We start from the raw sequence: 13,608 nt of genomic DNA on the forward strand, positions 1-13,608 counted from the left end.
CCTGCACAGCCCCATAACATTCAGGACACAGCTCCAGACAAACTGACAGCATGCATGGGAGGAAATCACAGAAGAGGTGGAACCTGGCAGCCTTCCATCGCGTACACTTCTGTGACTCTGTGCTGCAATTCCGTTCAACTGGTTACTCCTGTATTATCCAAACTTTCCTGAAAGTCCTGATGCTGCTGTCTTGTGAGAGATAGCACAATCACATGGAATTAGAACTGTCTGCCTGCAGACCTTAACGCCTGACAGAATGGAGCGTCAGTCCACGGCAACCTTGAGAAACCTCAAGATTTGTCTAAAGAAACATCGTGCCCTTTACAAGAAGAAGAGCCCAGTCCTGCAATGATGAAGAGTAACCCCACATATCAGGGCAGCCTGGGACCCTGCAGAGTGAGCAGTGCCCAGGAGGAGAAGGTTCTGGGCACCACGAGGGATGCCATACGAGCAGTGGTGCCTCCTCACGAGGAACCAGGGCAGCTTCCTATAGAGCTGTCTTACGAGTAGCATGGCAACCAAGAAGATCTGAGTTATCAGACTCAGCTCAGATGTGTAAGCGATCACCAACAGAAGGGTCTGCAGCCAGCAGGGAAAGAAGTAGAGGTATGAGAGTCCTTAGGTAAGGCTGCTGTGGAAAGGATTAAGGGCTGTGACAAGACTGAGAGTGCCAGCAGGACCCAGGTCTTTGTATCCAAGGCTATGGCTGTTGCCTCTGCCACTGAGGTTTATGAGGAAACAACTGACTGTGAAAGCACCAGGGCCTCATTGCCTCCTCGCCCCCACCCATGAACCAGGCAGGGGTTGTACCATTCTCCAGCACTTGGCAATGCACATCCCTCTCTCCTACTGCCCCACAAAGAGCCCTGAGCAAGGTGTGGAGGGAAAGGATCTCCCTTCCCAGAGGACAGGGGTCCCTTCCCTGGCCCTTGTGCTTGGTGAAAGAAAAACAGTTTTCCTACACATCAGTGTCACCTTCACATTGTCTTTGTCTCCTTGTCCTCACTGCCTCCAGTGTTCTGCTCTAACGAGCTCCAAGGGAGCCTGTGTCAGTGCTGGCCCTCAGGGGGACACTGCAGGAAACTTGCCTCTGACTTGCACTTCTGGAGAGCTGTCTTCAATTGTCTCTGAGTGCCTGAGGTTCGTGGGCTCATCAGCAAAGCCCCCAGAGGGGTGATTGCAGTGCCTTAGGCTGGTGCTGTGCTGCTGAGTTGGGCCAGGCTCATGGGACAGAGAGAGCTCGTGGCAAGAGGGCCGTGGTGCAGAGAGACAGCTGTGCCCAGGAGCAGCTCCTCTGCACAGCGCAGCAGGGCTGGGGGCTCTGACCGCAGCTGGCACGCAGAAAGGAGAGAAGGAGAGAGGGCTTGGAGGCACTGAGGAGCGCAACAACAGAGGGCAGCGTGTGGCAGGACACATCTGCAGGCTCTTGACACCGTGAGGCTCTGGCAGCAGGGCACTGCAGGTGGGGTTGCCAAGGGGTCTTCTACAGCTGGCACATCTGATGGCTGATAGCATCTGTCAGGGTGGGTCTCTCTGTTTCTCCAGGTAGGAGTAGAAGATGTTTTAAAGAACGGTATTTGTGATTGGATTTTTCAAGAGAAAGACCAAGGCAGAGTCTACCTGAAAAGCAAGACTTTTTCTGCAGTCTGTGCTTTCAGGTTACTGCAGTGGAGGGGAGGCAGGTTTCATGGTAATCCGTTGTCAGGATTGTACAGGAGACTGAGACTCCTGGAGCATAGCACTGAGAAATTGATATGTCATTGATGAAATTTGAAAACTACCTTCCCAAACCTCATCTCACAGACTGCACCAATATCATCAAAAATTGGTCTTCTCACGTTTTATCCTAGATGATCTTTAAGAGCTACAAACCCACTGAAATCTCCTGTGTTTGGGAGGTGTCTACAGGCCAAAGCAGAGCAGAAAGCATTTGCAATGAGCAGGAGCTGCATTGTCTGCAGGCAGAGCTGCAGCACAGGAGGGTCTGCTGAGTGTCCGTTTGTCCCTCCCTGGCCTTGCCTCCCCTCGCAGCAGCACGCTGGCATTCCTCCTGGCTTCTCCAGCTGGCCGTGCTGCTGCTGGTCTTTTTCCCAGGCTGGCTGGGGATGGGGGTTTCACATGCCCAGGTAGTGAGGCCTCGGTGTGCTTGAGTGAAGGGGAGTACGGGGACAGGGTGAGGGGTGTGGAGATGTGCACTTTGAGCCTGGATTCCTCTGCTCTCAGCAGTGTCTTTGCTCTTTTCAATCAAACATGTGAGTAGAACTTTCCTGCAGCTCTCACAGGGCAGCTGAGACCGTATTTCATGGACAGACTGGCTGTCATACCTGAAGAACACTGTGCACTAAAGTGACAGTCCCTTTTTCTCTGATAATGATCTACAAGGATTCCCTTTGAGTCCAGCAGAAATAACCGGGATCTGTGGCTTAGAAACACTCATCAGGAGTGGTGGGACAGCTGAAACAAAAAACTCAAAATACAAAAATTTAAAATAAAATTTAAAAAAAGCCTCCACAACTCTGCTTTGCAGTTTGGTGAACTGGGAGCAACACTTGGGAAAAACTGTTTGAGATCAGGAGGGAAGTGAAACTGACATTTCCCCATGTTCCTCTTCACCTCTTGCTGTAGGACAGGACTGATTCCTGCACTGCCCACAGTAGAGCCCCCTGATCCAACAGACACACTTAGGCAGAATGAATCAGGATGCATGAAAGGGATCTGCAAAATGTCTGCCAGAAAGTGCACAATATATGTGATAATTTTAAATGAGAAATTGAATTTGTTTTCCTCTGATGCATTTCTTGTACTTTATTACTCTCACCCTCTTCTTTGTTCAGGACCACATCCTAGAAAAAGCAGATGTCCAACAGAAGCACCATCACTGAGTTCCTCCTGCTGGTATTCGCAGACACACGCGAGCTGCAGCTCCTGCACTTCGCGCTCTTCCTGGGCATCTACCTGGCTGCCCTCCTGGGCAACGGCCTCATCCTCAGCGCCGTAGCCTGCCACCACCACCTCCACACCCCCATGTACTTCTTCCTCCTCAACCTCGCCCTCCTTGACCTGGGCTGCATCTCCACCACTCTGCCCAAAGCCATGGCCAATGCCCTCTGGGACACCAGGGCCATCTCCTATCAAGGCTGTGCTGCTCAAGTTCTCTTTTTTGTCTTCTTCTTTGCTTCAGAGTATTCAATTCTAACTATCATGGCCTACGACCGCTACATTGCCATCTGTAAGCCCCTGCACTACGGGAGCCTCCTGGGCAGCAGAGCTTGTGCCCAGATGGCAGCAGCTGCCTGGGGCAGTGGCTTTCTCTACTCAGCCCTGCACACGGCCAACACATTTTCTCTCCACCTCTGCCAAGGCAACGCTGTGGACCAGTTCTTCTGTGAGATTCCCCACATCCTCAAGCTCTCCTGCTCAGATGCCTACCTCAGGGAAGTTGGGGCACTTGTGTTTAGTTTTTCTTTAGCATTTGGTTGTTTTGTTTTCATTGTGCTGTCCTATGTGCAGATCTTCAGGGCAGTGCTGAGGATGCCCTCTGAGCAGGGACGACACAAAGCCTTTTCCACGTGCCTCCCTCACCTTGCCGTGGTCTCCCTCTTTGTCAGCACTGGCATGTTTGCCTACCTGAAGCCGCCCTCCATCTCCTCTCCATCCTTGGACATGGTGATGGCAGTTCAGTACTCGGTGCTGCCTCCAGCACTGAACCCCCTCATCTACAGCATGAGGAACCAGGAGCTGAAAGCCACACTGAAAAAACTGATTCTATTTACTTAGCAATAAATTGGCTATCTCACTTTTCTGGTTTTACTCACATTAATCTCAGGCAGTTTGTGACCTTTAGGTTTAGCATTCTTTAAAATTCTTTTTCCAGTTAGATGTTTGCTTTCATTCCTCTTTTCCAGATGACCAGTCCTCTGTGAACCCAGAGGCTTTCTCTGAATGTGTTTATCCCTAAATGACACCTGGCCTCTGTTCTGGTATCTTGTTAATAAAATGAAGTTGCTCATGCTTAGTGCTCTTCTTCCCAATCTGGAGTGCAGAAGACAATCAGGGAATGCCAGGCTTAAGGCATCGGTCTTGTACTTGGGTTTCACCTGGACACAGGGACATGGGGGCACCAGGTTTTGGGTGAGGGAGTGAGGGCTGGACTGAGTTGTCACTGGTGGATGCCCAGTGCCCCTGGAGAACCTGACCCTTCAAGAAGCAGCTTCTTGGGATTGAAACGTGAGAGGACCGGTGGCATCAAGGAGGTATTGTAAGCCACCAGGATATCCTAAGGCTTCTCCTGGGATATTGAGTGCCTTGTGTTGGGTGGGCAGTGAGTGGATCTTCACAGTAAAGCTAAGCCAAAGGATGGATTTGCTGATGGGAGCTCTGCAATGTCAGGGCACACAGCTGGGTCACAGTGCAAAGGTCTCAGAGGCCTTCAGTTGATAGGGCCAAAAGGGTGAGCAGGCAAGAGCAGGAAGGTGGGGAGAGGTGGGCAGGGGCTGGGCTGGGCTGGGCAGTGCCCAGCAGAGGGCAACAGCAGCATCAGGGAGCAGTGGCAGCATGCAGGGGAGGGCTCCCAGCAGGGCTTGGTGCTGTAGAGCCAGGGCTGCGCCAAGGGAGCCCAGAGCTGCAGGGGCAGGGAAGAGGAGGCCGCTCTGGGCCCTTGCTGGCCTGGGCAGAGCAGGAAGGGGGCCCAGGGCATTTGTCCCTTCGCCGCAGCCTGCCAGGACCTGCAAGGCGCTCATGGAGTGTCCAGGGCCAGGCTGTACCCCATGGCCACGAGCCCTGCCTGCCCTCCTCCTGTTACACTGTGTGCACTGGCTGCAGCAGAGGGGACCACCAGCCAGCCCCTGCATGGAGCTCTGCCACCCGCCTGGCCCCGGCCCTCTCCAGCGCCCTCCTTACTGCTCTCTGATGCACGCCAGCACCTCCCCGTGCGTGCCCGCCAGCACATGTGCTGAAGGCCAGGGCGACTGCTGCAGGGGCAGGGAGCTCAGCATGGCCCTTGCAGCCCCCTGCCCTGGGCCAGCCTCTGCCCTTGGGCTCGGCCTCGGCCCCGGCCTTGGCTCTGCTGGCAGGAGCGCTCTTGCCATGCGCTTCCTGGCCTCCCCTCGCCTGCGCACAGCTGCTGCCCACTCCGGCTGCTGCCACAAACGTGTCCTCACAAGCAGCACCACCCCTTGGGCTGCTTCTGCTGGCCTCCCCCACCCCACTGCCTTGACTCCTTGTCTCTGCTGGGCCCCAACTCCTGCACCGAAATGCATCCCTTGGCTGTCAGTGCCCTCTCCCCTACCATGGTTGGATGTTTTTCCAGTGGGTCATCCACCATGCACCATAATGAATACTATGAGCAGGACTAGAGGGGTTCTGCTTCCAGCCAGGGGGAGGCAGGGAGGAAAGGGACAATCAGGTTTACTGGACTGTGTATATTTAATGGCCTGACATATCACACCCACAAATGTATCAGGCTCTACTGGACACTGGTGCACAGAGTACCCTAATGCCATCAAGCTAGAAAGAGGTAGAACCCACCTGTATTTCTGGAGTGACAGGGGGATCCCAACAGTTAACTGTACTTGAGGCTGAAGTGAGTCTAACTGGGAAAGAATGGCAAAAGCACCCCATTGGGACTCGCTCGGAGGCTATGTGCATGCTCGGCATAGACTGCTTCAGGAGAGGGAACTTCAAAGTTCCAAGATGGCACCACCAGTGGGGATTTGGCATAGCTGCCTTGTGAAAAGACCTGCCCAGTCAATAGCAACTCTATTTGAGTAATGTGACTTTTCACATTACTCAATTTAGTTTTCAGTGTCTGGAAGGGAACAATGTCCCCAAAGAGGCCAAGCTCATGGGTACAGCTACAGCCACTTGAAGAAATATTTTCTTTAGTTTTCATTCTGAGTTTTCCACAGCAGACCCAAGAGAGACCGTGGATGTCCAGTTTTCTAGTAAGATTCGGGCTGTATTTCTCAGGTTCCAATGGTCATTTCGAATTTATTTTATTTCAATTTTATTTTATTTTATTTTATTTTATTTTATTTTATTTTATTTTTATTTTTATTTTTATTTATTTTTTATTTTGCAAAGAACCCCGGACTTGTCTTATAAAGGGTTTCCCGTGCTGGGCTGGGCTGCATTTACAGGGACAAAGACCACTGCTGGCAGTGGAGGTGTCAGACCTCCAGTCTCAGCTTTTCCTCCCTATGGAGGTCTCCAAAGAAGTCACCCTGGATCAATAGCAAGAGGAGAATGATGCTCAAAATTGAATTGCAGAAAAATCAACCTTTAAAACTAGAAAAGATCTTTTTTAGGTGCTTTTTGAAAACTTCTTCCTTAACTACAGCATGCAAGTTCTGCAATTAGGTGCAAAAGCTGTGAAGACTTGAAGAAAACTATGGAGGAGATGTTAGGAGTTCCTTAATTTTAATGAGTTCCATGGTGTATTGTGGTGCTCAGTCTATGAAGCTCAGGTACTGAGAGGAGAATGATGCAACTGCTTTAGCAAGTAAAGTCAGGAGGAAAAGCTGAAGTGACTTGGAGTATTAATGGGCCCCACTGAGGGCTGTTCCTAACAAAGCCTCCCCAGGGCCTTGTTAGGGCAGATAATTGGAGGCCATGGTTACAGACAGGCAAAGCACTGTGTTGAGAAATGTCTTTGTTGGTTTTAGTGAAGCAGAAGAGCCAAGGCCTGACCCCTGGAACTGTGAGATGAGATTCTGCACCCCTATGTCCATCTCAGGACACTTCCTGGGGTCTGTGGGATGTGGTGGGCAGTGTGATGCCATGAGAAGAACAGTGGTACTACACCTCTGAGCTGCTGCACAGGGTTGTAAGGAATCCATGAGACCCCATCACAATGAATATAACATCTCTCCTCCTAAGCTCTAGTCAAGAGGACAAAAACCTCAGGGCTGTTGGGCCCTCCATTCTTGCTAGCACCCTCTGCCTTCTCCTATGTAGCTTTTCCTACGCTGTCCCACAATTTGTCCTATTTCCTTGAAGTCTTCAGACACCAATCTCTGTTCACCACCTTGCTCTCATCGCTTGCTTTCACCGATGTCTCGTCAACCCTCACCAGCTGTTCCTTGAAACATGAAGCCATGGTCTGATAAGAGGGTTACCTCTGGCACCACAGCATGACCCTTTGAGGGACATTTCTTCCTCCTTGTGGACAGTGCGCAACTTCCATGGTGCACTTTGTTGAGTTTCTTCTCCCCTGCTCTTTCCTACTAACAAAGGAAAGTTCCATCAGGCTGGAAACCACTCCTGAAGTAGGCATCCCAACCCAGCAGACTCCTTGCAGCCTGTCAGCAAACCAGACACAGGTTACCTCAGCAGCAGCTTCCAAGCCAGGGGCCTGCTGCTGGCCTTGCAGCTTCTTGTGCTAGACACAGCCAAGCCTTGTGCCTGCTGCTGCCCAGTCATGGACTCAAGCAGAAGGGAGACGACAACCCATCTGGGGGCCTTCTTTCTGCCTGGGTCCTGCTGGGTCTGGAGGCAGAGGGGATCCCCCAGTCAGCATGCCAAGCAGGTGCCTTCTGCTGGCCTAGCAGGGCCACTGCCAGATGTCAGCCCAAAAGTGCAGATCCCAGGTCTATGTCAAGGCTGACCTGCCACCTCCAGACACAAGTGACCTCACAGTCCCTTTCTGTGACACGTTCTTGCTGCTGCCCTATCAAGTGCAGAGACAGAAGTGACCTCACAGTCCCTGCCACAGTCACATTGCTCCTGCTGGGGCAGGAGATGCTGAGGCAGAGCTGAGCTCCTCAGAGCATTCCCACCCATCTCCTCCTTGTGACCCACAAGCTGATCAGATCCATGGCCCAACACATTCATTTGGAGTTAGGGTTTTTTAAGGTCTCTTAAGCAGTTTTCCAGTGTTAAATAGACCATTTTGATGCTAGTATTAAGGGCAGAGATCAGAGTGATTAAGAGAGTAAGAGCTAGGATGAATCAGATATGGGCTGAGTTTTGTCTTCTAGGGGTACGCTGAGGTTACTCATTAGAGTAGTGGATTCCTGTCAGGGTGCTGAGTAGCATTTAGTTTTAGGAATTAACTTTACAGGTTGAAGCCAGGGAATAGCCTTGTATGACTATTTTAAGTCACGGTTACAGCTGCATCAGCATAACCTGGACCCTCTTACCTCTACAAAATCCTTAATTTTAGCTGGCCAAGCCCCTATTCCCTCCTCTCAGTCTTACATTTCTCCTGGCCAGGCTTCTCCTGATTTCCCCATATCAATTATCTTTTTAGGGGCATGCTTATGATGCCTTTCATGATCTTAGACTATCTGTCAGTGCTCTGTTGGCTACTCTATTCCTGAGAAAAGTGGCACTTAAGACATGATGGAAAAGGACACAAATGTCCATCAGAGCACCCTGCACAATGTGCCCAGCAGCTCTGCACTGCCACAAGTGTGGTTCCTGCCTACAAGTTTTCTTTCCAGAATGGCTCCTATGGCTCCAGGGTAACTTTTCCCAGGCACTAAGTTCCCCAGGCCACACCACTCATGCATGCAGGTCCCACGTGTCTCTCCAAGCCTCCCCTCTGCCCCTGCAGTAGTGGCACCTCAGCGCAGCAGGTTGGTGCATCTCCAGGCTCAGGGGTGTTTCCTGAGGGCCTGCCCCATGTGGGGAGTGGTGGGGAGGAAGAGAGCAAGGTCATCTCCTGGGGCATGGCTGAGCACAGCCCAGCCATCCTGCACCGTGGGCAGGCCCCTGCTCCCAAGCTGAGGCACACATGCAAGGTGGACAGTTCATCATCCCAGCTTCACGCAGGGACCTTCAGCCCTGCCCCAGTCCCAAGATTTGGCTACTTCTCCACCCACAGACATACCCTGCTTTCCATCTGGGGACTCAAACAGGACTTTAAGGATCTGCTAAAGCCATGGATTTCCTTGTTTCTCACAGCCTTCTCAAAATTCTTTCTCCTGGCCCTCCCCACTGCCCAGCACTGCCTCTCAGGTGGCACTCAGTGACCCTTCAGAAGGGCCTTTGGGCTTTCTCAATTCTCCTGGTGCTTATTACCACCTTCCTGGCTCCTTCCCAAGCTTAGAGGGAGTCTTTTTGTCCATCAGGGTCCCTGTACTGGCTCTGGCTGGGACGGAGTTACTCTCTGCAAAGCAGTCCCTTGTGGTACAGTGTTTTGGTTGTGTGACCAGTGATGGTCACCCACAGTTGTGGTTGCTGTTTTTGAGCATTTCTTGCACAGCATCAGGGCCTTCTGTGGCTCACAATTTCTGAGTTTTACTTGGTTTTGTTATTCTGTCCCCAGTTCCTCTAGAAGAAGAGAAAGCAGGTGGCCGATAGGTGTTTATCTGCTGGATGCATGGAGCAAGGGGGTGTCCGTGGTGCAACGAAATGGAGGTCCGTGAAGCTGCAGGAGCCCTGGTGTCTTGCCTGGCAGATCCCCAGCACACAGTGCCTGTGCCCCGCAGGGCCAGCCCCGCTCCCCAGGCCAGCACAAGAGGCCTGGCCCAGCCACAGAGCAGCCTGCCCTGAGCAGGGGCCTGCACAAAGAGCTTTCTCCTTCTCATTTCTCCTTTTATATAGGCCCAGCAATGCTGCCCTGCTCTTCCCCAGGGCCATCCCTGCTCCCAGGGAGCCTTACCCAGGGCAGTGTGTCCGTGCTGGCCTGGCCAGCTGTTACTTCTTCCATCCCTGTGCTCCCCACAGGGCCGCAAGCTTGCAGTGCTGCTGTGAGAGCCAGGGGCTGTGGTGCCCTGGGACCCCCGGGGATCTCCCCCGTACCCGTGATGGTCAGGGTGGGCAGCAGACCTACGTCCATGGGGATCTCTGCTGCTGAGCCCCTTTCTATCTGCCCTGATGGCTCAGCAGCACAGGGCAGTGCTGGGCCGGGCCATGGGGTGTCTCTGAGGGCACAAAGGGCAGGCGAGTGCTGCACCAGACCTCGCCACAGCACTTCAAAATGTATATACGCAATTACTCTGCAGTCTTACAGGCCTTCACCTGCTGGCTCTTCACCACGTCTTCTGGCATTGCAGAGCCCTCCTTTAGCCCATGGACTTCTCAGATTCCCCTTTTCCTTTAACAGACCTTTCTTTGGATGGTCACACATTTTATGAGGTTCTAATCACTACCCACTGAGCACATTGTCCCTGCAGATCCCCTGACATCTCCTGGCAGCTCCAGATTCCTCTCCAGGCTGGAATCTGCCATCTGCCCCGCTGCCGGGGGTGCAGTCCCATGCAAATAAATTTAAGATCAGTTGTCATCACCTTAGGCAAGTTCTGCCGTAACGGAAGCTCCTAGTGTTGCCCTTGGTTCCTCAAGGACCACCCTGGGACTTTCAGCCTGTGTCCTTCACTCTATGATGAACACCCAGAATAGAGAAGAGAAGGGAGCAACCCTTTGGCTGTGTTCCTGATAGCACATTTGGAAGAGGTGTCCAGGGTCCTGGGTTTGCCCTCAGCAGCCCCTCTTGTTACTGTGGTGCTAGCAGGGAGGCAGCTTTGACCCAGGGTTGCACAGTGCTTGCTGCCGCCTGCAGCCACAGGGATGCCACTGCAGAGACAACAGGACTGTCACCAAGGTACTTGAGATCTGAGGGCTTACCCAGAACAATGTGGAAGCCTAAAGAGCAATAGTGAAAATGCCACATCCTGCTGCTGGCCATGGCCAGGGCTCCGGAGAAGCAGCAGCCCCAAACCAAAGGCAGCAGACAGGCAGAGCCCAGCGGGCAGTGAGGGGCAGCCCCGAGGCCACCGGGGCTGCTCCTGCATGTGGCAGCTGGGCTCTTGGTCCTGAGCCCCTCCTGCATGCTGGGGCTGCTCCCCCAGCTCCAGAAGAGATGGGAAGAGATGGCAGCTGAGACCAGTGAAGTTCTAATGGCTTTATTATTGGGTTTATCTACACAGGGAACCATCTTCAATAGGAAAATAATTGATTCTAGGGGGGGTTAAAAATAATATTATTTAATTCAAAAGTGAAATACTGAGAGAAAATAATAATACAGACATTTAATAACAGAAGACATGATATTATTTTCTTTCTGAGAAAAACTAGGATTTCTAATATTAGGCGTAGTATTATAGGTGAATTTGCTGAAGATGTGTGTATTCAAGTAGAGTCCTGATGGAATCCCTTAGTTCCCAGTTCCTCATACTGTAGATGAGTGGGTTCGCTGCTGGAGGTACTATTGAGTACAGAAGTGACACCACCAAGTCCAGGGATGGCGACGAGATGGAGGGAGGCTTCAGGTAGGCAAACATGGCAGTGCTGACCATCAGGGAGACGACGGCTAGGTGCGGGAGGCATGTGGAAAAGGCTTTGTGCTGGCCCTGCACAGAGGGCATCCTCAGCACTGCCCTGAATACCAGCACATAAGATACCACTATGAAGACAAAACAACCAAAGGCCAAAAAAATACTAAACACAAGTGCCCAAACTTCCCTGAGAGAGGCATCTGAGCAGGAGAGCTTGAGGATGTGGGGGATTTCACAGAAGAACTGGTCCACAGCATTGCCGTGGCAGAGGGGCAGGGAAAATGTAGTGGCCGTGTGCAGGACAGCATTGAGAAAGCCACTGCCCCAGGCAGCTGCTGCCATCTGGGCACAAGCTCTGCTGCCCAGGAGGCTCCCGTAGTGCAGGGGCTTGCAGATGGCAACGTAGCGGTCATAGGCCATGACAGTTAGAATTGAATACTCTGAACCAAAGAAGAAGACAAAAAAGAGAACTTGAGCAGCACAGCCTTGATAGGAGATGGCCCTGGTGTCCCAGAGGGCATTGGCCATGGCTTTGGGCAGAGTGGTGGAGATGCAGCCCAGGTCGAGGAGGGCGAGGTTGAGGAGGAAGAAGTACATGGGGGTGTGGAGGCGGTGGTCGCAGGCTATGGCACTGAGGATGAGGCCGTTGCCCAGGAGGGCAGCCAGGTAGATGCCCAGGAAGAGCGCGAAGTGCAGGAGCTGCAGCTCGCGCGTGTCTGCGAATGCCAGCAGGAGGAACTCGCTCACAGAGCTGATATTGGGCATTCTCTGACTTTGTACTTGCTTGTCTGTTGAAGGGGAGAAGGCAGAAAAAAGTTAGAACAGACTTCTATGAAGAAAACTGGAAATAAAACAAAAGGCTGGCTAACTCATATTCAGACAAATGTCAGATCAATGAGCTTTGAAGTATTGCTGCAAAAGACTGAGCTGAATGCAAAGCAGAGCTGCAACTATTTCCCTCACTTTATTTTATTCTAGTTGCCCTATCCTAGTTGAGGTATTGGATTTTGACACTCCCTGACATTACTTGTACACTCACGGTGAAATCCTGTGTTTGCCAGGAGGCAAAAGGGCTGTGCCTAGGTGAAGACTGAGCAGAGCAGCTCTGCCCAGTGGTCCTGTTCTCAGTTGCTCTGTGTCACCTCTCTGAGCTGCAGGACCATCCCACTCAGATGTTTCCCTGAGAAGAAACAAAAGAAAACTGAGAGCAGAAAAGCCTGAGTCCAAGTGCATCAGGACAGAATCCTCACCTTGTCTCATGGGGTCTTAGCAGGATCTCAGCTCTTCCATCCTAACCAGGGCTGCAGAAGCCTCACTCCAGCTTCCCAGAGACAGCCATCCAGCAGCACATCCAGGCATGGCCTTAACACGGAGGTGTCTCCTCCTTCAGGTACCTGGATGCTGCAAGGGCACAAGGATGCCATGAGAGAGCTGCATCCTGCTGGAGAGCAGCCTGCAGACCAGGAGGACACCCCTCAGACTGAGCTGGATATTCACAAGCTGGGGTATCCCAATATTCAAACTGCATCCCCTGCAGTGTCTGGAGGAGGCTCAGCCAGCACACTCCTGGCTGACCAGGGGTAGCTAGGTTATGACATTCCAAGGGGCTTCTGCCAGACTTCATTAACTCACACTGCAACCCAGCAGGACTCTCAAAGCCTACTGCATTGCCCACTGCCCCCTCAGAAACAAGACCCAGCAGGAGGAAACCATTCCAGGACCTGTGGCATAATGTCAGCGGCATAATGTCAGCGGCATGGCCCTGCAGCCAGACCCTTACCTTGTCAAGGGCTGTGCAGGTTTCTCCTGCAGGCAGCTCTCAGCATCCTCCCACTCCCAACTGCCTTCAGCCCTTCTCTCCTTTTCTTCTCTCTGTGTCTGTGCTTCTGTGTCTCTTTCCTGCTGCGCTGTGCAGAGGAGCTGCTCCTGGCCACAGCTGTCTCTCTGCACCACGGCCCTCTTGCCACGAGTTCTCTCTGTCCCACGAGCCTGGCCCAGCTCAGCAGCACAGCACCAGCCCAAGACACTGCAATCACCCCTCTGGGGGCTTTGCTGATGAGCCCACGAACCTCAGGCACTCAGAGACAATTGAAGACATCTCTCCAGAAGTCCAAGTCAGAGGCAAGTTTCCTGCAGTGTCCCCCTGAGGGCCAGCACTCACACAGCCTCCCTTGGAGCTCGTTAGAGCAGAACCCTGGAGGCAGTGAGGACAAGGAGACAAAGGCAATGTGAAGGTGACAGTGATGTATAGAAAAACTGGATGTGTTTCACTGGACACCAGGGTAAAGACAATAAGGAATGATTTAATATTTGAAAAGATAGAAAAGAAAGATAAAATAGTAACAATAACTATAACTAGAACAATATAATAATAATATGTACAAGGCAA

General features: G+C 52.1%; 2 protein-coding genes across 2 annotated transcripts; one reads left to right on the forward strand and one right to left on the reverse strand.

Annotated features, from left to right (window-relative positions):
- Positions 1-2,856: 2,856 nt before the first annotated feature.
- Positions 2,857-3,777, forward strand: LOC116501415 (olfactory receptor 14C36-like). The gene has a single exon (XM_032206962.1). It carries the CDS (start codon positions 2,857-2,859, stop codon positions 3,775-3,777), a length of 921 nt encoding a protein of 306 aa, XP_032062853.1.
- A 7,265-nt stretch (positions 3,778-11,042) lies between these two features.
- Positions 11,043-11,984, reverse strand: LOC116501310 (olfactory receptor 14C36-like). Its single transcript, XM_032206829.1, has one exon. It carries the CDS (start codon positions 11,982-11,984, stop codon positions 11,043-11,045), a length of 942 nt encoding a protein of 313 aa, XP_032062720.1.
- Positions 11,985-13,608: the final 1,624 nt, after the last annotated feature.

This window comes from Aythya fuligula, chromosome W, assembly GCF_009819795.1.
Source record: "Aythya fuligula isolate bAytFul2 chromosome W, bAytFul2.pri, whole genome shotgun sequence".
NCBI lineage: Eukaryota > Metazoa > Chordata > Aves > Anseriformes > Anatidae > Aythya > Aythya fuligula.

Coding starts and splice junctions, on each gene's coding strand:
- LOC116501415 (XM_032206962.1), top strand. CDS start 2,857: ATGTCCAACAGAAGCACCATCACTGAGTTCCTCCTGCTGGTATTCGCA.
- LOC116501310 (XM_032206829.1), bottom strand. CDS start 11,984: ATGCCCAATATCAGCTCTGTGAGCGAGTTCCTCCTGCTGGCATTCGCA.